Raw genomic sequence first — 23,864 nt, forward strand, 5'->3', positions numbered from 1 at the left:
CCCTTGGGAGGTAGGTCATTGCTACTGATAGTACACTATTAGGGTGATTGCACCAATGGTCCAGTTTATGAAGTGCCAAAAAGGAGTATTTTTGTTCATTCTGTTTTGTAGAATTACATGTTAAAAGTCCTCCATTCACGAGAGTTGCTTGTAGAAAGGGGTTATTAGCTAGCGCTTGTGAATACCTTGTCTTTTCTATTTATGTTAATCGGAAGAGATTTTTTTGATATTTGTACTAAAGAATATTTTGCTTGTTTTAATATACATTGTCGTGAAAAAAACCGACAGGTGATAAATTTTTAAATATAACCTGCACCAGAGTTTTAATCATTGTATGTTTTTGTCCTCTCGGGGGAAAATGGACATGTCATTTTGTTTTAGTTCTTTATCCCCATACAAACTTGCTTTGATGAAGAAAAAAAAATGAAAGCTGTTTTAAATAATTCACAATCTTTTTCACATAATTTTAAACAGAACAGAAAGGAGAGAATCCCATTCAAAATATGTTTCATTGTTTGACCAAACACGTATGCCTAATTCCCCCCATAAGATTAATTGCCTTGTTGCAAGCTTACACTGTTTGGAAAGTTTCAATTTCCATCTTGTTGGGAAATCAAATAAACATTTACAGTTCAGTATTCATGGAAAACGGCACATAATAAAATTATTTTCAAAATGCAAACATTTACCTGTTATAAAAAACTAGGCTTGTCCGGCAATGAAGTTTTGGAGATGTATTTTTAACGTAAGGATATTGCTGTATGATACATACTTGGGCAATATACTCTAAAAAGAAAAATGTCTTTCTAGAAATTTAACTTCTCGTTTGTTTTCCTATTTCATGTGTACAGATTTATCGATGTGATGTTTTGTACGATGTGGTTGTTGATAGATGCCCGTCGTACACAGCATTGAATTATAGCAATTTACAAATATTCACGCTCTGTTCATTGCAACACAAAGTAGAGACAATTGTACATGAGTAGTTGGGCAACTGTGGCAGAATGAGACGGATTGAATATTATACATGTACTTGATGTTTCTGGTAATATTAAAATTTTGCTTATGAATGTGGGCACATAATTTGAACAGCTGATTATCATGTGGAATTATTTTGCTAGAATTGTGTAATAGGTGAAATCCCATAATGGGTAACTATAAAACCATTTTTTTGTGGACTCCGATACTACATACAAGTAGCAGTGGAAGCAGTGTTATTATTTGACATTTATTTTGTGTATACTAAGAAATGAGAAGCTGTGAACATGCTCAGTAAAGTCATTGCAAATAAAATTGATTAAAAAAAATGAATGAAAAATAGCCTGTGGTGTGCATTCCTTGTCTGTTAAAAGATTCAAGACACAATCATGTGACAATTCTTGTGTTTTGGTCTTATGATGCAGTTTTTTGTAGGTAAAGGACAAATAAGGAATTTTTTTTTTATACATGTACCACTTGAAATGTGTGTAGTTTAAAAAAAATACTGAAATAAAATGTATTCAAAAATATGAAAAGAATACGAGGGAGATGCTTTTGTTGATATTTTTTGGGCGAAAGAAGGCATGACATGAGACTCCCCCCCCCCCCCAAAAAAAAATGATTTCATAGGCCTGTAGTGACCCTAGTTCAAATAGGCACACAAAGGGACATCATCCAAGATTGCATAAACCAATCCCAACTTTGGTTTAAAAGGAATATACAATGTATACAACATTTGCTTTTGCTGTAATTTTCAGAAATAGATGGATTTGGGGGGTTAGTGTTTTATAGCAAATATTGTAGACTTGTTTGAAGTTTTGTGTTCGATAGATGCTGGAAAAACCAGAAAAACAATCATGGTCTTGTAGTCTGGTTCCCTGATCCGTCTTAAGATGAAATGGAGCAATTTATAGACGTCAGGGAATTGTAAGGTCAGGGAACCAGTCTAGCTGGCTTGTACCCGTTCACAGGTGTGTGATCAATCGCAAACAAAATATGGACTAACTAAATATGGTAAATTTGGGACAGTATTTGAAGAAAAAAACCCAGTTTTTTCCAACACTGAAAATGAAAATGTCAGCACACCAGGTGCCATAATTTTACAGGATGCTTTAGACTGTCATTCACTGAGTAACAGTCCAGTAAGCTATTTCATAATAATTTGGTAGTTTTGTTTTTTGATGTTTGCAAATGTTGTATATTCCCTTTAATGGTTACATAAAAAAAAAATCAGATCTACCTCAAAGTGTCAATATCTTAAATTCAGAAGAACTGCACTTCCTCCCCCCCCCCCCCCCGAAAAAAATATAAGTAAAAAGCCAAGATTTAAATAAATGTACAAGTACAACAGGAGCAGGATTATCTATAAAAAAATATATTTTGAAGCTTCGTCTGTGACCGACAGTTTTCTGTGTGATGTCTCATTGGAAGCTTGCAAAACATCAACTGTAATCCTGAAAATCAGCACTTCAATTTCGAAAGTTATTTTTAGAGGTGTCACACTCAAATACAAACACTGAAGTAGCTTTTCAATATGACAATCATATGGCCCTAAACAATCAAAATAAACTTTGATAAAAGGAATTCAAGTTGGGACTGACACGTTTTCATTGTGAGCATAGACCATTTACACATGGTCAGGGGCCAATTTCATAGAGCTGCTTAAGCACAAAATTTGCTTAAAGCACAAAAACGTCTCGCTTAATAAAATCATGTTACCGGTCAAAACTCCATGCGGTTGTTATGCTAAGTAAACAACAGCTAAATACCAGTCACAAGCAATGTACATCACATGGAGTTTTGGCCGGTAACCTAATTTTACTAAGCAATGTTTTTTCGTGCTTAAGCAAATTTTGTGCTTAAGCAGCTCTATGAAATTGGGCCCAGATAAAATGGACAAGTATGGGCCTTCTTGTAAACCCTAACCCTCCTCAATCCTCCTCAATCCTCCAGGCAGTTTTGGAGGATTGAGGCTGAATGGCTAAATAATGTCGGTTGATTGTGCAGGATGCATTGTGTCGAGTTAAGGCTTAGGCTGTACCCAGCATTTTGTTCAGTCATACATAATTGAGCCCTGCATTATGCATTATGCTTGATATCATCCGCACTGCTTTTGAATGTCATTGGCACTGCCTAGACCCAAACTAACCGCCCCTAAAGCTACAAAATACTACCGAGTAGTAACCCGTAGTATGCATTTCTTTCCATACAAGTGTGCACAACACATGTGATATTATGTGGTGTTTGGTCCTTGACCCCCAAAGAGCCTTTTTAGGGGGTTAGGGTTAGCAGCGATTGTTGGAGGATTTTGAAGACTTGAGGCATGGTCACCCCTCCACTGAACAAATTGAAGAAATAAAGGATTGAGGGGCTGAATCCAATTTTTACATGGTGGCAATTTGAGGATTTTGCAGGATTGTGGATCGTCTATGTAATATACAATGGCAAAAGCCATGGTCTATAACATTTCAGCAGACTCGCTGATTAATTATGCAAGACAACCGCATCTTGACCTTGACCAATCAGCGGGCGCTTTCTATATCAGGTCTTCGGTCATTCACCGTTGTCGCATCATAGACATGGATGACAAAAAATACCCTAGACACACCAACAAAGGCTGTGGTCATACGCTCTGTATTATGTTACACGATACGCGCCTGGCTGTTGTTGTATTACAAAACACTGCATTCGAATTGACCAATCACATGTTTAGTCCTGATTTGGGAATGAACAAATTGAAGAAATAACAAATGATGTTGGAGGACCGAGGCTGAATCCAATTTTTACATGGTGGCAATTTGAGGATTTTGCAGGATTGTGGATCGTCTATGTAATATACAATGGCAAAAGCCATGGTCTATAACATTTCAGCAGACTCGCTGATTAATTATGCAAGACAACCGCATCTTGACCTTGACCAATCAGCAGCCTTTCATCAGGTCTTCGGTCATTCACCGTTGTCGCATCATAGACATGGATGACAAAAAATACCCTAGACACACCAACAAAGGCTGTGGTCACACGCTCTGTATTATGTTACACGATACGCGCCTGGCTGTTGTTGTATTACAAAACACTGCATTTGTATTGACCAATCACATGTTTAGTCCTGATTTGGGAATGAAATGACGTCAAGATTTAGTAAAGTCAACTCTGATTGGCTGAGGCGCAAATCGCATAAATCTGTATGCTTTGACATATCAGACGTTATACAGAGACTTGGCTCTGTGGATAACGCGTGATACTCAGACTAGATTGGGGATGGTTCCTAGCTAAAAGGGCCTAGGGACGTCAACTGGGTGCTAAGTCCTCAAAACTACATTGGCAATTTTGGACCTATTGGTACTCATCATGTTGTTTCCGAGTACATGTACTCAGTCCTTAAGTACCATTAGTACATTTAGTACCACAGCAAAAAAATAAGTACACATGCGACAGTTTAAAGGATGTACATAAACGTGTTTTTATTTAAATTACTCTACCCTTATAAAGCATCAATACTAAGAAATCAGAAATATCACTTTCATTTTCCCTTCTAAAACCTTGTCAAGGTTGACCTTTCCAGTACAGCCAGCCATGTTGTCTGGTACTTGGACTGCAGTTAGTGTAAAAACAGATGAGATGAGTCATCACATTACAAGTACCAGCCTATTTAATCGTAGATGCTCCATTCCAAATGGGCCTCATTAACTGAAGTGCAGAAGACAGCCTTTTTGGAGTCAACTTTCTTAAATAAAGAAAGTCCCGGTAACATTTTTTTAAACAAATAATACATCTGTGATGCACCCCTTCTCTGAATATGATTAATTCTATATTGTCCAAATTTGACAGGAACATGTTTAGAAAGTTGAAATTTGTGTCGGCTATGGCATCTTAAAATATGCCAAGTTTTCATTCTGTCTCAATATTTTGTAAAATTATACATCACTTTCAAAGTTGTTGATTGATTGTACCATTAAGTTGCAATATAATTTGCCATATGGCTATCCATTTCTGCAGTGATGTTTTTTTTAAAGTGTTGAACTGTGTTACCGATGTGTGGCAACTCAAAACTCCTGACCTTTATTTTTCATTAATCTGAATCCCTTTTGCTGACAGACATATGTTGACAGAATCTCACAGAATTTCACGAAGTCTGTTTAGGCCAAAAAAAAAAGTCTCCGGTTTCTGGTATGCGCGCGCTTCGCCGTAGCCATGCGCGTCGGCAAAATGAAAAAGGGTTTTTTTTCAATGAAAGATGATGTCTCAAAACCGCCAAACTCACTGGTTTGACTGGAATCCTGCTGCTGCACAATTTTAACGTGTTTTTAGATTGGGTTATGGTCGAGAATAAGCTTTATGTGGCCTCTCTGGATTCCCATATAATTTGCACTAAGTTTAGTCGGACACCATTTGCAGTCATCGGCCGACATTTGAAGCAAAAAAATCAGGTAAAAAAAAAAAAAAGTCGCGTCGCCGCACCACTTTTTGGGCAAGCTCCATACCAGAAACCGGAGACTTTTTTTTTAGGCCTTTAACAAATCAAATCACATCTGCTGTTTGAAGCTTGAACTGAAAGTATTATGTGACCTGAAAGGTTTGACCTTGTACAAGGGGTACATCCATGTATTCTAGCAAATAAACATACACGTACGTACATGTAAAAAAAAAACACCAAAAACAATGAATGCTGTACTTAATCCTAATATAAATTGAAATATAAACTGACTATTCTAAACAATGACATACTACACTATTACACTGTTTCTGGGTATTAAACATCAAATACAGTGGAACGTTGCTATACCGAATACTGCTATACCGAATATTCGGCTATACCGAGAATCATCCTTGGCTCTCGATTTTGTAAACAAAACGTACCAAACATTGTTCCTGAAAAATGTCAGCAGAAGAGCGACAAGTGGCTATTATTTCCTCAAGGAATAGAAGGGGAAAGCCACCCTTGCTGTTGGTAGTAAGCTCAAAAACTGTGTAATTACATAATTCAATAGTTGGCGCATGTTCAAAGTCGTCTTTCAGTAACTACCAGGGCGTGCAGGGTGAAGTTCTGAAGGGCGCTATATATTGAAAAGTGAGTACCGGAGCACAGACAGCTTAAAATCGCTATACCTAACGATCGCTATCATGAACAATTTCTGTGGATCTCGCAGTGTTCGTTACAGCGGCGTTCCACTGCACTTGTCACCTTCAAAATGCATTCTCTTTCCAACAAGTGAACCAAATGCATGTGTACACGTATATAAATAGAAATATAGTACATTGTTTGTAGAAATCTCAACATCACATTTGTACCAATGGTAAAATAAAAAGAGGTCAGACTCAATACAAGGTATGTTTATCATTTCCACTTCAAAGTCCCTCCGAAAAAAAAAATAAATTCCATGTTGGTTTTTGATTCCTTCTCATGTTGATTTTGCGCCATGCCCTGGTGAAGTGTTACTTAAAAACGTTCTACCAAATTTGCACTGACATGAATGAATTAACCTATCCCGGACAACAGAAGTTGGTGCATTTACACATACAAACAACTTGTGATGGATTGAAAGAGATGTTTACTGCTGAAGCAAAAATTGACGAACATAATGAATTCTCGAGTTGGGCAGTGTTATCGTATAAGATTACCCCGCAACGCCAATAAATGGGCTAAATCTGGCCCACTGTATAGAACAGATGCAAGAATAGACCCCCAGTGAACAGCCATTCTGAACAACTGAAGAGAATTTTGCATGCTCATGGAAACAGCTGAATAGACCATTATCATGTTGCGGCCATCTTGATTTTTCCCCATTCAAATCAACGTTTACCAAAGCGTGGCTGGAAGGAAAAATAGTTTGGTTCCTTTTCGCACAAAAATCATTATCATTCAATACTGATATTGGATACAGGGAACATGACTGAAACGGTGGCAGCACGATAAAGGTCTATCAGCTCTGCCCAGTCTTGTTTCAATAAGAGAGCTGAGCAAAAACCAATTTCCAACCAACACCTGCAATGTACCCCGTGTACAACCTCAACTTTACTTGTAAAGTGAATTTGAAGTGCATTTAAATGACACCACAGCAGGATTATATTACAACACCCTTTATAATGGTCGACTAACTCTGTAAACTTTCAGTGTTCCATCTTCTCCTCTGTAGACTGGATTGGGACTGTAGGAGGTGGAGTGGTTTGGGCACTTGGGGCAGCCTTAGGTGCTTCTGCAACTTCCTTGGCAGGGGCAGGCTCTGTTTTCGCAGGGGCTGAAGGTTTCTCCTCTTTAATCTCAGCAGGCTTCTGAGAATCTGCTGCGGGTTTCTCTGGCTCAGGTCTGAAAAGAGGGGGGGGGGGAACCTCTCATTACATTGTGGTCTAGCGGAAAAGCATAGGATTCATGATCGTGAGATTGTTGGTTCGAGCCCCGCCGTGGCCATGTGTGTTGTGCCCTTGAGTAAGGCGCTTTCAATTACTCCTCTCAACCCAGGTGTTAAATGGGTACCAGCATTATTCAATGCTGGGAAGGTAACAGACTCGCTGTGGAGGAGGTGTGGCGATCCCCCACAGCAGCATATGAGTCTGGCCCAATCGCTAATGAAAGAGAGATGACACTCCGTTCCTGTAAACACAGGTTCGTCCCCCTTACATTGATTACCATTTGCACAACATTAGAGCTTGTATTTAAGCCAATTCAACAAGTAACATTATATTGTTGACATTTTAAATGAGAAATATTACATCACTAATTGCCGAACAAAACAAATTCATTGTGAGTGACCTATGGAAATGCACTAGTGCAAAACATTTTGACATGTTTAGGGCTAATGGCTTGTATGAGTTGTACTTTAAAACTAACCCCCTAGGGTGATTTACCTTCCTCATCCTTGCAAATTCCAACACCATATGGTATACTGTGCACATCAACAGTTGGACTCTGTTTATTTGTGGTATGCCTAACCCCATGTAAAGCATAATCAGTTTACTAGTGCAGTACTCATCCCAACAGATTCCAACAAACCCTGGTGTTGGAGTTTGACTGGATGGGGATCGTTACGGTTAAGCCAAGTTATTTACCTGGACCGAAATACTTACCCTTTGGCAGGTGGCTCAGGGGTTGATGTCTCCATAGGCTCTGCATTGGCAGCAGCACTCGCTGCTGCCTTCTCCTTAATAGCGGCTTCTTCTTTCTCCTTCCGAGCCTCTGCACCTGAACAGAAAGGGGGAAAAAGGACAAAACATAAATTACTTAAGATTTACTGTTACACCATGTAGCAGGAATTAATCTCTTCTTTGAAGTTTTGTTTGTAAAAAGAAATTGACTGGAGCAGGGTTTGAACCTGCGACATCCGGATTACCGTTCCGGTGCTCTACCAACTGAGCTACCCCGCTCTATGTTGGCGGTTCCCCAATTCGTCAATGTCTTTGTTCAAGGGGCGCTAGTCAGAAGCCATGAACCTGTATATGCCATGCAGCCAGGGATCACGCCCAAAGTGATGCAGACCTGGGAAGTGTTAGTTCTGAAAAGAACGGGTTTGTGAATGATCTTGACATTTTGGAGAGAGTACTCTGTGGTATCAGCCGGAATCCAGAGGATGAAAGGGGTTTACTGCCTGAAAATTTGAGATAATTTTTCGAATTCGTTCTTTTAAGAATCAAAACTTCTTCAAATACGACACATTTGGACACTTACTTTTCTCAGCGGCATCTTTAGCCTGCATGTCTTGAGCGGGTCGTTGCCTCTTGCGTCGATGCATCCTGATGTCACGCCGGCCTCCCTCCCCTTCATCCTCACTGTCCGAGAACTCCTCGTCGCAGGCGATGCGTTTGTCCCGCGACATGATGGAGATGCGTTTGTCGGGATGCTCGTCTTCCTCATTGTCGCTTTCGTCGCGGATGGCGTCTTCCAAGATCGGTTGGATCTGGACGCCGGGCGCGTGGGGTATCATGCGCATGTTCTCGTATAGTCTCGTCCTGTGAGGGAAAGGACAAGAAAATATTGCGAGAAAAAAATTAATGTGATGATGACCAGAAAAGAACGAACCTCACTTTTGTGTGATAAGATACCCAACACTATTAAACTTAAGTCCAAAACAAGTCGATATACAAGTCCAGTCATATACAAGTCATTGGTCATCCAGTGGATGACCAATAACCAAAGAAACGCTTATTTTCACAATTTATTTTAATAGCTCATGAGTTTTCCTTGGGGCTGAATAACTTGTAATGGATTCAACTATAACACTGATATGTTAAACTCCCACTGAAAAATTAACATCGTAGCATCATATAAAAATTTTCTTTAAATACCAGGTGGTTGATATATTCTAATTGATACATTCAAATTTGAAAAATAGCAAAAATTGATAAATATATGAAATGTCTATTTTTCTCTATAAATAATCTGATAAAAACAGAGCATGTTTGCATTTTTAAAAAAGTATGTATTAGTTCAAGCTAATACTAAAAAGAGAGTTTTCAATCTCTAAAAATCAAAATGATGGTTAGAAATTTTTGAGACTTACTTGATTTTCTCCATGTAATCGCCAGTGTTCTGGTTGGTCATGTTAGACGGGCTGATGTGCAGTTTGAAGTCCGGTCCAAAATACTCAAAGTAATCATTGTAAGGTAACTCTGCACAAAAATGGAAGGAAAAAAAAGAAGATAAAATTATAGCTAAACTGTTGAAAAATTTGACTTGTTCCTGTGTGTGTTGAATCTGGACAAATTAACGACTATGCATTCTGTGTATCCACATATGGATTTATTGCAGGACAGAGTCCGTTTTGAGATTTCTCTTGTAAAATGACTACCAACCTGCATTTTTTTTCAATAAGTAATAAAAATAATAAATACTAAGCAGGCCAGCAAAACACTGCCAGCCAAGGCCTCAATAATCTTAGGAGCATCTTCAAATCTTTGGAGACATCCAAACATCTCCATCATTACAGTCCTTCAAGTCCAATCTCAAGACCTTGCCGTTCACCAATACTTTTTCATAAACTTTCTCATGAACCCAAACTTTTGGGTTTTTTTGTTTTTGCTTTTCATTTGTGCGCCTTGGGTGTCCTTTGGACAGATAAGTGCGCAATGTAAATGTTTCATTATCATTATTATTATACGTGTAATGGTACCATTAAAGAGACACGTTATCGTAATTTCGTCGCACGATGGGAGACATCGGTCATTAGGGAGACATTTTCATGTCTCCCTAATGTCACAGCCCCCTTTAGAGGCACAATTTTGCTCTCGCAATTAGATTATATTTGTTGCTCGTGGTCTGATTAGTAAACATACCGAAATTTGTGAAAAAAGGACAAGGGAATATTGGGAATATTTGTGCACAAGTCTATGGGGATGTCTCCCAAATGTCCAATCCAGGGTAATACTTATTATTATTATTATTGTTGAAATAAAAAAAATATGATAAACCTTACCGTTTGCAATTTCTACTCCCAGGGCAGTGGCAGTCTCATAGGTCCAGCAGCGTGCAACATTGCGTATAGTGTAGCCACCGCCGCCAAGGAGCAGCAATGGAAGGTTGTACTGCTTCATGAACTCCACACACTTGGCATGACCTGTAAAATAGCATAGATCAATTATATGTTTAGGAGCATGCAGCATCATCTCGGAGATAACAAGAACCCAAGGATCTTAGCCCAAGTCCTTACTAGTATTTGTGCATACACTTTATGGGTAACTGTGTACATGTGTAAATAATGTGTTCTTTTTTAATTAAGAAAAACATTTTCATCATTTTCTGGTGAAAGATTTGATAATTTGATTGAGCAAATAAAAATATGCAGCACTGAAATACAGGGTGAGTTAAAAAAAGCGAAACCCAAATGTCGGGACCATTGTTTAATTGAAGTTCTGCATGTAGCCCTTTCAAAGTTTGGGATACAAAAGCCCAATTCATAGGCTTTCTTAATAAATTGTATTCGCAGACACAGATGTTATTGCCCGATCTTACCTTTCAAGGTGAGGTTGAAGCAACCGAGCCTGTCCCCTGAGAGTGAGTCTGCACCACACTGTAAAACAACAGCACTGGGCCGATACATCTCCATCACCTTGGACATTATCTAAATTTAAAAGAAGAAAAAACATAATTAAGTGACTAAGTAAAAAACTATTACTTGTTGATATGCCTGACTTTATCAAAACCGTAACAATGGGTAGTTTGTACTTAGTACACCATGTGGCTTATCTGTTTTGTGAAGAGGTGTAATTCTGGTAAGAAATGAAGGTGAGACGTGAACTCACATTTCCACTGACAATGACTAGAGAGCACACTAGTAGAAACGTTGAGATCATTTCTCACAGCCAGTTCTTATCAGAACCACACCTCGTAACAAAAGAGACAAGCCACATGGTGTAGCCCCAAACTGCTTATTGTTACTATACATCTCCACCATGCAAGGCCTCAAGTCTTTCATCAACATGGTTACACATTCTGATATATGCTGGTGATGCGACAGAGCAAAACCTACTGCTAAATAAGACTAGGCTTTCCTAGTCCAGCTGGACCTGAAGGTCTCAGCTTGGAACATTATTTACAGTTAGTGACTCAGTCAGTCAGTCAGTCAGTGAGTGACTGTGTCAGTCAGAGTACACTTGGCTCCCCCATTTGGGTACAACAAAAAACATTCTCCCGAGTTCAACTTACAATATAACACAAAGGTATTTAAAGGGAAGCTACAACATTTGCAAACATCAAAAAACGAAATGATCAAATTATCATGAAATACCTTACTGGACTGTTAGTGAATAACGGTCTAAAGCATCCTGTAAAATTGTGGCTCCTGGTGTGCTAACATTTTTCGCGGCCGACCAGCGTTGGAAAACACTGGTTTTTTCAAAAAAAATTCTTATTTAGTTATTCCGCATTTTCTTTGCAATTGATAGCGCACCTATGAAGGGGTTCAAGCGTGCTAGACTGATTCTCTGACCTTACAATTCCCCAAAGTCTACAAATGGCTCTGTTTCATCTTAAGTGCGGTCAGGGAACCAGACTACAAAAACATGATTGGTTTTCTTGGTTTTTCCAGCATCTACAAGCCCAAACGTGAAACAAGTCAGTTTAACAATATTTGCTATGACATACTAATCCTCCAATCCATTTATTTCTGAAAATTGCAGCAAAAGCAAATGTTGTACATTCCCTTTAACAGATAAAATTTTACAAAACAAACAAACATGTTTTAATGTTCATGACTTCCAAAACTGTTATGTCCTAATGAGTATCTAAGCCAATGTTTAAAATCTGGTGTCACATGTTAAGACTATAAACACATTATTAAAAGGAGAGATTTTTATCATGGCATTGACTTACAGGTTTGAAAATCTGCTCATATGACTCATCATCTATCCCGTCTCGAAGAGGAAAGTTGACAGCGTAGTATTTGCCCTTGCCAGCACCAATGTCCTGCAGAAATATACATAAATGGCAGATAGATACATTACCACCTGTATGATCCATTAACCTGCATGCACAATTTTACATACATATGCAGAACAGAGATGCAAATTCTTACTTTTAAAGAAAGAAAATGCAATTTTGGATTGCAAATGTGCAAACCCCATAGCGTCCTTGCGTGAACACCAGGGCCCAATTTCATGGCACTGCTAACTACAGAATTCCGCGCTGACACTCACCATTATGTGCTCACAGCGCTAGAACAATTCTGTGCTAACCTTGTAAGCTCAGAATACTAAGTTGCGAGATGAACGCATGCGCATAAGCCGAATTTTCTAGCTAACCTGTGAAATAGGCTTACCGTAAGCAGGGAATTTTCTGCTACAGTAAGTTTGGATTTTTCATTAACCCCTAGTACCTCCTCAGGACTACCCTGCTAAATCCAACAGAGTCCAACCGGACTTTCCTGCTCAATCCACTGTGCCTCATTTTCAGTTGTCTGCTGAATCCAACGGACTCCATCAATGCGTTATAATGCGGTTCAGTTGCCTGCTGAATCCAACATTTTGCATGAGGAATGTACACAAGGGGTTAACTGCTCAATCCAACAGGCTCCATCGGGTATGTGACATAGTTGGATCCTGTTGGATTCCGTAGGGTTCGGGCTAACAGTAAGCAGAGCAATGAAATTGGGCCCAGGTGTGCACCAGCAAATTTGACTCAAACTGATAGAAGGAACTGATTTTTTTTTTAACTCACTCTGAGATCGCCTGTTCCAGGGAAGTACTCCCCATACTTGTGGAATGATACCGTCATGACTCTGTCTGTTGTGTAGAATGCTTCCTCTACACCGTCACCGTGGTGTATATCAATGTCAATGTACAGGACACGTTGGTGGTATCTGTCAAAATGCGGAAATCTCACATGGTTAATTTTCTGTGTCCAACAAGCAGTTGATGATCAAATCACTGCCCAGTAAGTTGTGACTTGAGATGACACAAACAAGCTCATATTTTGAAACTTGCCTTTGAAGTGAACTTTATTTTGACAAACCTGCGTAATCAGTCATTTTCAAGTGTTGGTTTATTTTGCCAAATATAATTTCCCAGAGAAACCTTGACTTTCTATTTGCGGACGATCCACACAATGAACGTCGGCCTAAAAAGTATATTACGGCGCGAAATATCATTACAAATACTGGATGGAATAAAAAAACATTGTTAGATATTCTATATTAGCATGCGTATCAAGTTTTCCCAAAATGTCAAAAAAACGCTACTTACTTCAGAAGTTCCAGAATGGCCAGCACTATATCATTCACATAGCAGAACCCAGATGCCTCAGACTTCTTTGCGTGATGGAGACCACCTGCCCAGTTAATGGCAATGTCTGTCTGTTGTTTGTTCAGCTTTACTGCTCCGGCTACTGAGCCGCCACCGGAAAGCTGACAGAACTCATAGAGCCCGTCAAAGACGGGACAATCTTCCCCAACATTAACTGGAGAAAAACAGGAAAAACAGATTAATTATCATTTATTCATTTCAGTTGTTTGTTTAAAAACTTGTCTGTTGTGGCCCAAAAAGCAAACTGAGCATGACATAAAAGCATGATGTAATTCATAGTTAACGGTAATATTAAAAGGGATTCTCTATAAAGGGAAAATATCAGAACGTTAAACGAAAATCACAACAATAAACCACAAGCACTAGTGAAAAAGATGGTATAGGAAAAGACCATAAATCCAAGACATCGCAATCATTCAATGAGAAATTGTCCTAATTGTTTGCATAGACCATCAATATTTGCCACAAACCACGGGTGCGCAGGCTGCTCAAAATATCGACACACTCCCAGAAATGACAAGAAGACATCTGATTAGCAAATGAGAGCCCATTTCTGTTGTCTGATTCACTCTCAAGTCTTCTTAAGTTTTCACTGTTTAGGTTTAGCTTTTGTGACTTCTTATGCACTCCACTTGGATGGTATTGGCATGCCCAGCTGAATTGAGGAAAAACTATATCAGAGAGATACAATGTATATGTAAAGCTAGGTAAAGGTAGGATTTAAATCCGGATTTTTCAAGATTCAATTTGAATTCCACTACAGTCGAAGCTAAAGAAAACAATTGGAACACCCCCCAATTTGCTCCATGGTCTCTGATTATAACTGCATTTATAAACTGTACTTGCTAGTGGTCTTCTTGGTGCATGAATAGCTTGCCCATTCGACTGATCAGAGAATTTCCACCCATTTCCTCAACATCACAGCTTTCAAGTGTTTTTGTAAAGGCCTAGTGGACACTGACTCCTACAAAATATACTGAATCATTGTGAGTGGCACTCCATGCGACACCTCACTCCTCACTTTTTGTTGGCATGAGTGCGAAGTGAATGAGAACTCCCGGTCAAAGCGAGTTTACCGTTATTTGGTTTGAAAAAAATTAGGATAACCAGATTTTGAAATCTTGGTTTCTCTAACCACTAAAGATAAGAAATAATTTTGAGGGCAATTTTCTAAGGATCAATAAAGAATAGCGGGTAGCAAACTGAGCATTCTTAATGTAAAATCTTACATCTCTGCATCTGTTTGGTATATTCAGACATGTTGTCTGGTCTGATGGTGCGCAGAAACTTGATGTAGTCGTCACTGTGGTACTTAGTCATCTCCTCCATCACAGCTTTATGGGGCCTCTGCAAGATGTACAAGGGACCAAGAAATTTTCAATATATGACATGTGCCTTTATCACCGAGACATTCGAGCACAAAGATAAACATTATTTTAAGGTTGAACAAAAACATTGACCAGAGCGGAGTTTGAACCTGCGACCTCCAGGTTACCGTTTCGGTGCTCTACCAACTGAGCCATCCAGTTGGTGGTTCCCCATATAGTCAAGAGGCAATAGTCAGAAGCCATAAACCTGTATACCACGTAGCCATGGACCACGTATAAAGTCACGATGCTAGCAACATTAGCAATGTTGTAAACCCAGGAAATAGCAAACGGGATCAAACTTTTTTAAGGTTCAACAAAGAAATTGACTGGAGCGGGGTTTGAACAAAGACATTGACTAATTGGGGAACCGCCAACATAGGACTGGATAGCTCAGTTGATAGAGCAGCGGAACGGTAGTCCGGAGGTCGCAGGTTCAAACCCCGCTCCGATCAATTTCTTTGTTTAAATTTTTAAATAATTATAATACACCTAGTCAGTTTCCCTATGTGGTTTCTTTGAAAAGAAAAAAAATAAACATATATATATATATATATATAAACAAATGGCAAAAATCAACACCAGTCACCAAAATAACCTGCCCAGCAATAAGTTGCCCACCCTGCAGATAACAAAAAAACAAAAACAAAAACCCAACAGATAAACAAATACAAATTTAAATTTTGTTACTGAATCAGCCGTTACTGATACTCCATTCAAAATGAAAACCTTTCTACAGCTTAGAAGTTTCACAACAAGTACTTTTCCTTGCTCATGTAGAAACTTAGAAGCCTGTTCTTGATTTTAATATTTACTTAATTTTATACTCACATAGATTTCCATCTTGCGGTACAGCCCATAGTTGAGGATGAGGTTGTGTGTCATGCGTATCCGATGTGGTTTCATTGGGTGACCTTGTCCATAGTAGTAGTTCCCCACATCGCCTGGTAGACACAAATGAAACCAATTACTATATATCCTACCACTGACACGTGTACCACTCTAAATAGAGCATAACAACAGCCCCAACTATGGTTGGGGCATAACATCAACAGTGGATACCAATAATTTCACCAACTTGTTCATGAATCAAATGTTTGGATAACCTCACTGTTGTTTTCAGTCACTGAAAATCTCTTGAAAAGCCATAAATTTGAGACTAAAAATGTTGCTGTTAATTATAAATGTAATCGTATATGTTGCCTTACACAAGCTGTCATGCCACAAGTTGGCATCATATTACAATGCTTCCCAGTGCATTGCATGAAGACAAGAAGTAGGCCTACATATCATAACAAGTTGCTGAATGCCAGTTTATATGAGGAAGTATGATACTGAATACAGGTATTTTACCTCAAACATTGTCAAATTGGTAATTTGGAAAAAATGGTGCAACCTGACGCCACTTTTTTCTTCGTATGTCATCTCAATGGAGGTCAGTCATTGCAAAAATAATTATAAGACACGAATCTGGGACTGAGAAACATTTCCAATTTTGTTTGTAAACACTTAAGACATTTTTTCTTGACTCTCCATAGACTTTGTAGTTGTACACAACTGCTGAAGTGGCATCAGGTTGCAACATTTTTTCCGTAATTTCTCCAATGAGTATTTGGCAATGATTAATTGGCAATGATTAATTAATTGTCATAAGTTTAACCTGATATACAAACAGGTTGTGAAGCTAATTGATAAAACGTTCCACATTGGCAATGTATTGCACAATGAGGTTATTATTATGAAAAAATACAACTAGGCCTACGATAAAATTAACAAAAATAGAACTCCTTTTCCTTTGCATATATTTTGCTTTGAAAATTTGCACCAAGGGCAATTGTTAAACAAGCCCATCTTTTTAGTTTGAATTCTACAGCATACATGTACATGCATTATCACAATGCTAAGATTACAAAAAATAAAAACATCTTAGTTAATGCCACAAATAGAAAAATGAAAATAATAACGGAAAGCATGTTGCATACTGACGCCAGTTATTTCATCGTGTATTATTCCAATGGTAAACCATTTTAATGAAGGTCAGTCATTGCAAAAATGTTAAAAAGACATGAACCTTTTCCAATTTTGTTAAAAAATACTTTGACAATGCAAGACTCTCCATAGACTTTGTACACAACCAAAGAAGTGGCGTCTGGATACTGCATTATTTCCGTGATAGTTTATCATTATATCGATTATTTGATAACTCAACAAACATGACAAGTCATTGAAATGTTATTGTTAGAAAATTTGTGACATGAAACTTTGAAAGAAAAATGCCTCAAAATAATTTATTCACCCATTGAAAAATGGATTTATATTTAAAAAGAGTAGGCCTAAGCCGCCTATACTGCATGATTCATTATCTGCGAACAGTTGGAAAACTGTGGCCCATTTCCAACAATGTAAAACTCGTAAGTTTTGTATCATCGGCATGATCGAGTAGGCCTAGTTGCGAGCGTCCAGATAATTTTGGCTGAGTGATAATTTCTATCCCGAGTATGGTCTTGTCACCACCTTCATAAATGTATATGAATGTACATAAGGATAAATACAGAAAGAGCACCATACTATTTACACCATTGAAGGCCGGTCAATTTTGACACAGCGGAACGCACAAAAGCAAAGCAAAAGTTCGAGCTCTGTCACATTACTTTTACCCCTTATTGATCTACTGCTGTCTACACATTATAAAGAACACTGTGCGTAATTTAAGAAGTCGTATTTGACTCACCGTCGTAGTAGTAGCATACTCTTTTCTTGGAACCAGTAGACGCCATGCCGCTGAAACGATAGTCAACTCGCGGTACTCGAACAATACAAAAAAGCAAAAAAGTATACACTATATTCACTGGTAAGCGATGCCCACCATCATGTGTACAGACGCGGGTACTAGTACCAGTTGTTAGTGGGTTAGTCTCGTCTCTAAACGTTAGCTCGACCGCGCGTACGTCCTTTGAGACGGTGGCCACTGAGGGCGCTATTTGGAGTGGATAAACTGTATTGCATTGTGATCGCCATATTATTTCAAAAATGCTAAATTGGGGGGTCGGAGGGATCCAAAAAAAGTAACCCATTTTATACTGTGTCACCATGTCAATTAGTTCAGCGTAACTTATTTTAGAAAGAAAAAAATGTCCACAGCACTTCGAGTCTTAGGACAATGATACCATTGGTATACTAGTCGCACATCAGATTGTTTTACGGTTGGGAACAAGTCCAGAGAAAAGGTTTTTTTTTTTTAGACGAGACAGGTTTTAGGGTCATTGTTTTCAAATGGTGATATCCTTAAAACGGATTGACCAATTTCAGTATTTTTTTTCATCTAAAAGTAGATTATGAAATTGTCTTTTCCAGTCATTATTATGTTTGGTGCTGAATATATTTTTAAAATATGAAATATAATTTTGGGTGTTTGGGTTCCGCTTTTTTTGACTCACCCTGTATGACTAGAAAAAGTAGTTGGGTTCGACTCCAATTTAAGTTATTTGCATAACTATTTTTCCAAAGTCAATAATATTGACTGGAAAAATCTAGTCAGATTGAATGATTTTCAGCTGGACCGAGCTGACGGACCCTGAATGGCTAGTAAAATTTAACTAGTTTCTAGTCAAATCTGACATATGCTTCTTCTTTTTTAGAGTGTAGTAGGCGATAAGCTTTCACAAGATTCGAGCTTTCCAACGAAACATCGAATGAAAGCATTGGACCAAAATAACATTACATCATGATTACAACGTTTATAGTATCCAATAAAAATCCTGCTCATTATTCCATTATCAATTCGGGCGTAAAACATGATAAACATCATGCAAACAGTGTTTTTGAAGACCAAAATGGAGTAAGTATCTTTTAGTTCACGGTCTTTGAGACAAATCCATACGTGCAGCTGGGGAATGTTTCCAATAAAACCTGGAGTGGTCCACAACGGATCACTTAGTAGTCTAATCAATGCAGGTATATAAGGCATTTTATCACTTTTTTTAATTGGAAGTGTTACTAATACTTTGGCTCAGAATGAGGAAATTAATCATTAATATAAATTGGGGAAAAAGAATAGGAGCCAGGGGGAAGCCGCTACGTGCATCTGTCCACAGTGATTAAAAAGCACCCCTAATATTGTTGCCAAAAGTGGGATTATTCCTGAACCACTCCACGGCAATACCTCTGGTACAATACAAGGAAAGTACAGAAAAGAAAATGCAATTATCAAGAAAGGAGAGGTCCAGAAAATCTTCAAAGGTATGCAAAGACTAACTAGCTGTGATTATGGATTAACTTTGGAACAGCATATTGGAATATTTTTCACTATTAAATCCAAAATGATTATAGACACGCGATACATGCGAGTCCATCACGAACCGTTCCACAGATGTCAAGAGCATCGATTTTGTTCACAAGTTTGAAGGCACGATTTGTGCTCGTGCTGTATTTTTTGAAAAAAGGGGATAATATATTTTTAAAAAGGGGGAAATATACTCATATACTTTGCGCTCACAGAAAATTAAGTGAGGCCCGCCAATTCAGGCTTGCAACATCAAAGCCCTTAACCCTAAAAGGGCCGGGGGTCGGAATCCTCCCCCCCCCCCTTCAACTTTTTCCGCGAAAGCCTTGATTTTTTCCCCCGCAACCCGAGCTGTTATGACTTTTTAGCCTCGAGCCTTGCGCATCTTTTGATACCAAAAACATAAAAATCGGACCCCCATATACGTTGTGTACACAGAGCACAATTACCATTCGTACATATGAATAATTAATTAGCCATAATTCCAAAACCCTTTGACCGATAGTCATGAAATTTCTTGAGTATGTTCATGAGTTGCTCTATGCATGTACCGAGTTTCAAAATGTTTCGTTACTCGATGGCCGAGCTCCTTCATGTAATTTTTAATCGATTTAAATACATATATTATTTTAATGTTATAATTTTGATATTATTATATTCACAAATATTATAGTAATAATTTTAATTAAATTGTAGAATTGAGTAAAATAAATAATAAGAATATTGATTCTTTATGTCTCAACTAAATAAAAGGAAAGTGTAACTTAAGCATTGTTTTTTTTTACAAGATGACTGTGTTGACAGGTGGTGGCAAACTGCAACGGTTAAACGGTTGAGTTGTGACGGACCAACCGTTGGGGCGCGGACGGGCGAGAGCCAACTACTTCACAGACCTTAAAGATCCCACATCCAGTCATAATTTTTGTCATCGTTCCCAGAGGGAATACTGGTAAGTAGTGACAGCGACGAGTTCCTAAGATGTTTCTCATCTACCAATGGAATATACCCCATCCTCGCCATCATTCCCGCACACTGTCCCGTGCCCTCGATTGCTTTGGCCGTGTCGAACGGGAAGCCGTCGCGCCAAGCTCGGTAGGCTTTTGAAGAATTCCTGGCCGTGGAATATAAAGGCCTACCCGGCTTCGCGGACTTGGTGTTGACATCAATCCACTTCAGTACTGATTCCGGGACTCGGCTGTGCCCCAGAAACTGGTGCATCCGCCGGGCCGCCGCCACGGGATCCAAAGCCGCATCCTCGTATCTCAAAAACATATACCGGTCTTTAATCCTGGGGTTTTGTGTTCCCAACACCATATTCTCCCAGTTTGATTTACAGTACAGGCAAAGGAATTCTCGGATACTGTCTGAAAGCCAAGTCACTCTCGTTCTTGTTAGAGCTATCACACGTGATGCTATCATAGGACGTGGGTCCCGTACCAGGTGAACCACCTTCAGTTTTATTGCCTCGTCTTCCATCATTGGCATCAGGAGCATTATGTCTGGTATACGAATCGACTTCACCACAAGGTATTTGCTCTGTTGACAACTTTCAGTCGCCATTTCTCGTGTTATCGTGCATGATCCCTTGGCGGGAGATTTGGAGCAGAGATCGTGCAGTCTTGGTGCAAGCTTCCTCAGATTGAACATATCCTTTTGCGACAGCCATTGCAGGTAGAAATCAAGTTGTCTGAAATCACACAGGTATAGTCTCCGAAGCATTCTCAGGTACACGCCACTCAAGACCCGCGGTCTGTCCTCCAAGTTCTCGAGAGCTTCGTTCAGACTGAGCCCAGGTTCAAACAAGTAGAACACATCGGAGGAGCTGCCAAAAATATCGCCCACAAAAGAGGAGCCGGTTCGCATGTTGGCCAATATGAACATGCGGACTTTGGTATCGGGTGTAGATTGCAGAGAGTTTGGTTCAATCGCAGCGTACGTGTTCCCCGGGGAGTTATTGCATGAACACTCTCGAGTGCTAGGCCTTCCTGACCCTTGTTCAGTAAAGTTCTTCCATGAGCCTATCGACTTGGGAAATGCTATCGTAACTCCTAGATGACCCATTGCTGCACTCAGGAAAACCCAAACACTCACAGCCAAGACGATCCATAGAAGGCGGAGTTGATTGTTAGTCATCTCTTCAGCGTGTTAACCGAGCATTACAAACAAAATTTCATAAGACAAAACTCCGGGGAAATTAAAATCTGGAGAGTTATTAAAGATCGCAAATATTTTCCCTGTTTTATGGTTGTTGAATTCATAAGACTAATGCGATATTTTGTTTACTGGGAGTTCAAATTGTTTTCAAGACCTCCTAGCAAGTGCGGAGATATACTGTATAGATGTCCGCAGGTTAGTTGCATGTTTTCACCATACTGTTGATACGTGTTGCGCATGCGTATTAGCAATGACAGGTTATCTCAGCACAGAGGCTTTTAAGCATGCACATTATGGTTGTCGTGACCAGCTGCTTCACATCAGGCGTGTCACACGTTTCCCACGAATTTCTGAAAAGTTAATTAAAGCTTAAACCCTTTTTTCAACAAGCACACAGTCACTTCCATCAGCAAATTATTTGCTCATTTTGCCTGTTTGTGTTGACACAGCGTTCACAAAATCAAACAGAACATGGATTTCGCTCTTCTTTTTAAACAAAAAACGGGGAATGCTGTCTGTTGGCCTTTAGTGTAAACTTTCAACATCTGGTGGCTGTTTGAGTCTGAAATTGTAATTAACGCTTGTTTGAATTATATTGTACAAAGGTATGGGTCCAGTTAGCATGTATAAAGACGGAGCCTTTTTTTTGGTTCATAAAACTTTCGATGTTATAATTAAGTTGATCTTGTTACATCCGGAATTCGGCAGTGCACTCTGGTATCATAATCATGCTCCATGCTTAGTAAACTCTCGCAAAATGTAGATACATAAAAATCGTTAATGACATTAACGATTTTTTTATAAACATTTATTTTAACAAACATCAAGAGGCAATTATCGATGAATACATTATTTAATAAACGACCTAAATCTCCCCTCACAGCCGTATAGTCCTACACAAAGAATGATTGAGCGCGTCCAAATTCACTTTACTTTTTGTTTGACAAATTAAAACAAAGACCTCTTATCGGTTGAGCTTATAACAAATTCTTCCACATATACATGATCGATACTTTCATCTTTTTATCAACGAGAATAACCATTACCAATTACAAACTGTGCGATCATTCATGAATCTTTTAAAACACCCAATTGGATTTAATACCGATTTTCTGTCGCCAAATAAACCAAATTTCGTAGCAGATCTCTGTTATGATTTCTCTAAATTTGTCTCAAACATTGTTCTTTCTACCGCCTGTATTTTCATTTACCATCCGCGGCTAATCAATCAATTCCTTTTCATCGAAGACTAAACATTTGCTCAACGTTTACCGATAACTAGTAGAATCAAATTCCATCGTATTTTGTCACAGTTGATTATTTATTTTAGGTCAACAAGGAAAATATCCAGTCAACAATAATGCCCTTCAATCGTGAGACTGAAAACACTGAAATTATAAGATATGATCAAGACAATGACAAAAAATATTTGTTGCTATAATGAAGGATGCACTAGAAAAAATATACCTAGGCCTAACTAAATCATAAATTTAAGAAAAGAAGAAGCAAATAATTATACAAAACGGCCTCCCATCTCCCCTTACAGCCGTCCTATCCACACCAGTTGATTAGTTACATTACAGGCTATCACCGTCGAAACATTATGTGCTTTCACATTTTCCGTATTGGTAATCCCAAATTAATACCATCTCATATGCGTTACCATCTCATATGCGTGTACGCTTTGGTGATCCATAACCAAGAACTGGTCGATCAATACAAGCGTAAAAGTTATACTGCGTCATAACGTTTCGTTGAGTAGGTTACGCGATTAAAAGAAAGATATAGGGCCTACATGTCTCATTCAAAACCGAAACAAGTTCTTGATAGACTATGCTTCATCCACGACATAACTGATTTTCAACGAACAATAAAAAATTACGATTCTAGTTCAAACATCGATCTTGTTTCATATAGTGAATCAGTCAATCAGGATACAAATTAAACATTTCCTCAACTAACAGTTATGATTTCATAAAAAAAATATTTACAACACACTTCCAGAACATGGGTCTTCCTTCTTCCTACATTTTACACCATCTTCTAATAATTTTTATCTACCGCGTATATGATTATGTTTTTACTCAGCCTTTTACCGATTATAGTCGTTCATAATGCATATAGGCAATGTTCAATCGCTTTCGTCACTTTTCAATCACGTGATACTACCCACCAATTTTTGTGCAAAATATGACACACACAAAGTGACAGCTTTTGTAACATTCGATAGGGCAAACATAATATAACGAAAATTTTGATTCTTTACAACGAAACACCATAATAAAAGAAAACATTAAAAAAAAGTAGCCTAATAATTAATTAAAAAAAAAAAAAAAAAAAAAACGGCCTCCCAT

At 38.5% G+C, this 23,864-nt stretch overlaps 2 protein-coding genes across 2 annotated transcripts; both read right to left on the bottom strand.

Annotated features, from left to right (window-relative positions):
• Positions 1 to 6,492: 6,492 nt before the first annotated feature.
• LOC119728960 (histone deacetylase 1-like) lies at positions 6,493 to 17,908 on the bottom strand. Its single transcript, XM_038201423.1, has 12 exons — positions 17,806 to 17,908; positions 15,906 to 16,018; positions 14,937 to 15,054; positions 13,648 to 13,861; positions 13,124 to 13,265; positions 12,281 to 12,373; positions 10,922 to 11,030; positions 10,386 to 10,526; positions 9,474 to 9,582; positions 8,642 to 8,922; positions 8,044 to 8,158; positions 6,493 to 7,285 (listed from the first exon to the last, which is right to left on the bottom strand). The coding sequence occupies exons 1-12, from the start codon at positions 17,849 to 17,851 to the stop codon at positions 7,090 to 7,092; spliced, it is 1,677 nt and encodes a 558-aa protein (XP_038057351.1). The 5' UTR covers positions 17,852 to 17,908; the 3' UTR covers positions 6,493 to 7,089.
• Positions 17,909 to 20,139: 2,231 nt separating this feature from the next.
• Positions 20,140 to 21,489, bottom strand: LOC119728097 (carbohydrate sulfotransferase 3-like). Its single transcript, XM_038200169.1, has one exon. The coding sequence runs from the start codon at positions 21,487 to 21,489 to the stop codon at positions 20,251 to 20,253; it is 1,239 nt and encodes a 412-aa protein (XP_038056097.1). The 3' UTR covers positions 20,140 to 20,250.
• Between the last annotated feature and the right edge of the window lie 2,375 nt (positions 21,490 to 23,864).

Source organism: Patiria miniata, unplaced genomic scaffold, assembly GCF_015706575.1.
Source record: "Patiria miniata isolate m_02_andy unplaced genomic scaffold, ASM1570657v1 HiC_scaffold_20, whole genome shotgun sequence".
In the NCBI taxonomy this organism is placed as follows: domain Eukaryota; kingdom Metazoa; phylum Echinodermata; class Asteroidea; order Valvatida; family Asterinidae; genus Patiria; species Patiria miniata.

Coding starts and splice junctions, on each gene's coding strand:
- LOC119728097 (XM_038200169.1), bottom strand. CDS start 21,489: ATGACTAACAATCAACTCCGCCTTCTATGGATCGTCTTGGCTGTGAGT.
- LOC119728960 (XM_038201423.1), bottom strand. CDS start 17,851: ATGGCGTCTACTGGTTCCAAGAAAAGAGTATGCTACTACTACGACG. Junction 15,055..15,905: donor ACCGCAAGATGGAAATCTAT/GTGAGTATAAAA, acceptor TACATCTTGCAG/AGGCCCCATAAAGCTGTGAT. Junction 11,031..12,280: donor ATGAGCAGATTTTCAAACCT/GTAAGTCAATGC, acceptor TTTTAAATTTAG/ATAATGTCCAAGGTGATGGA.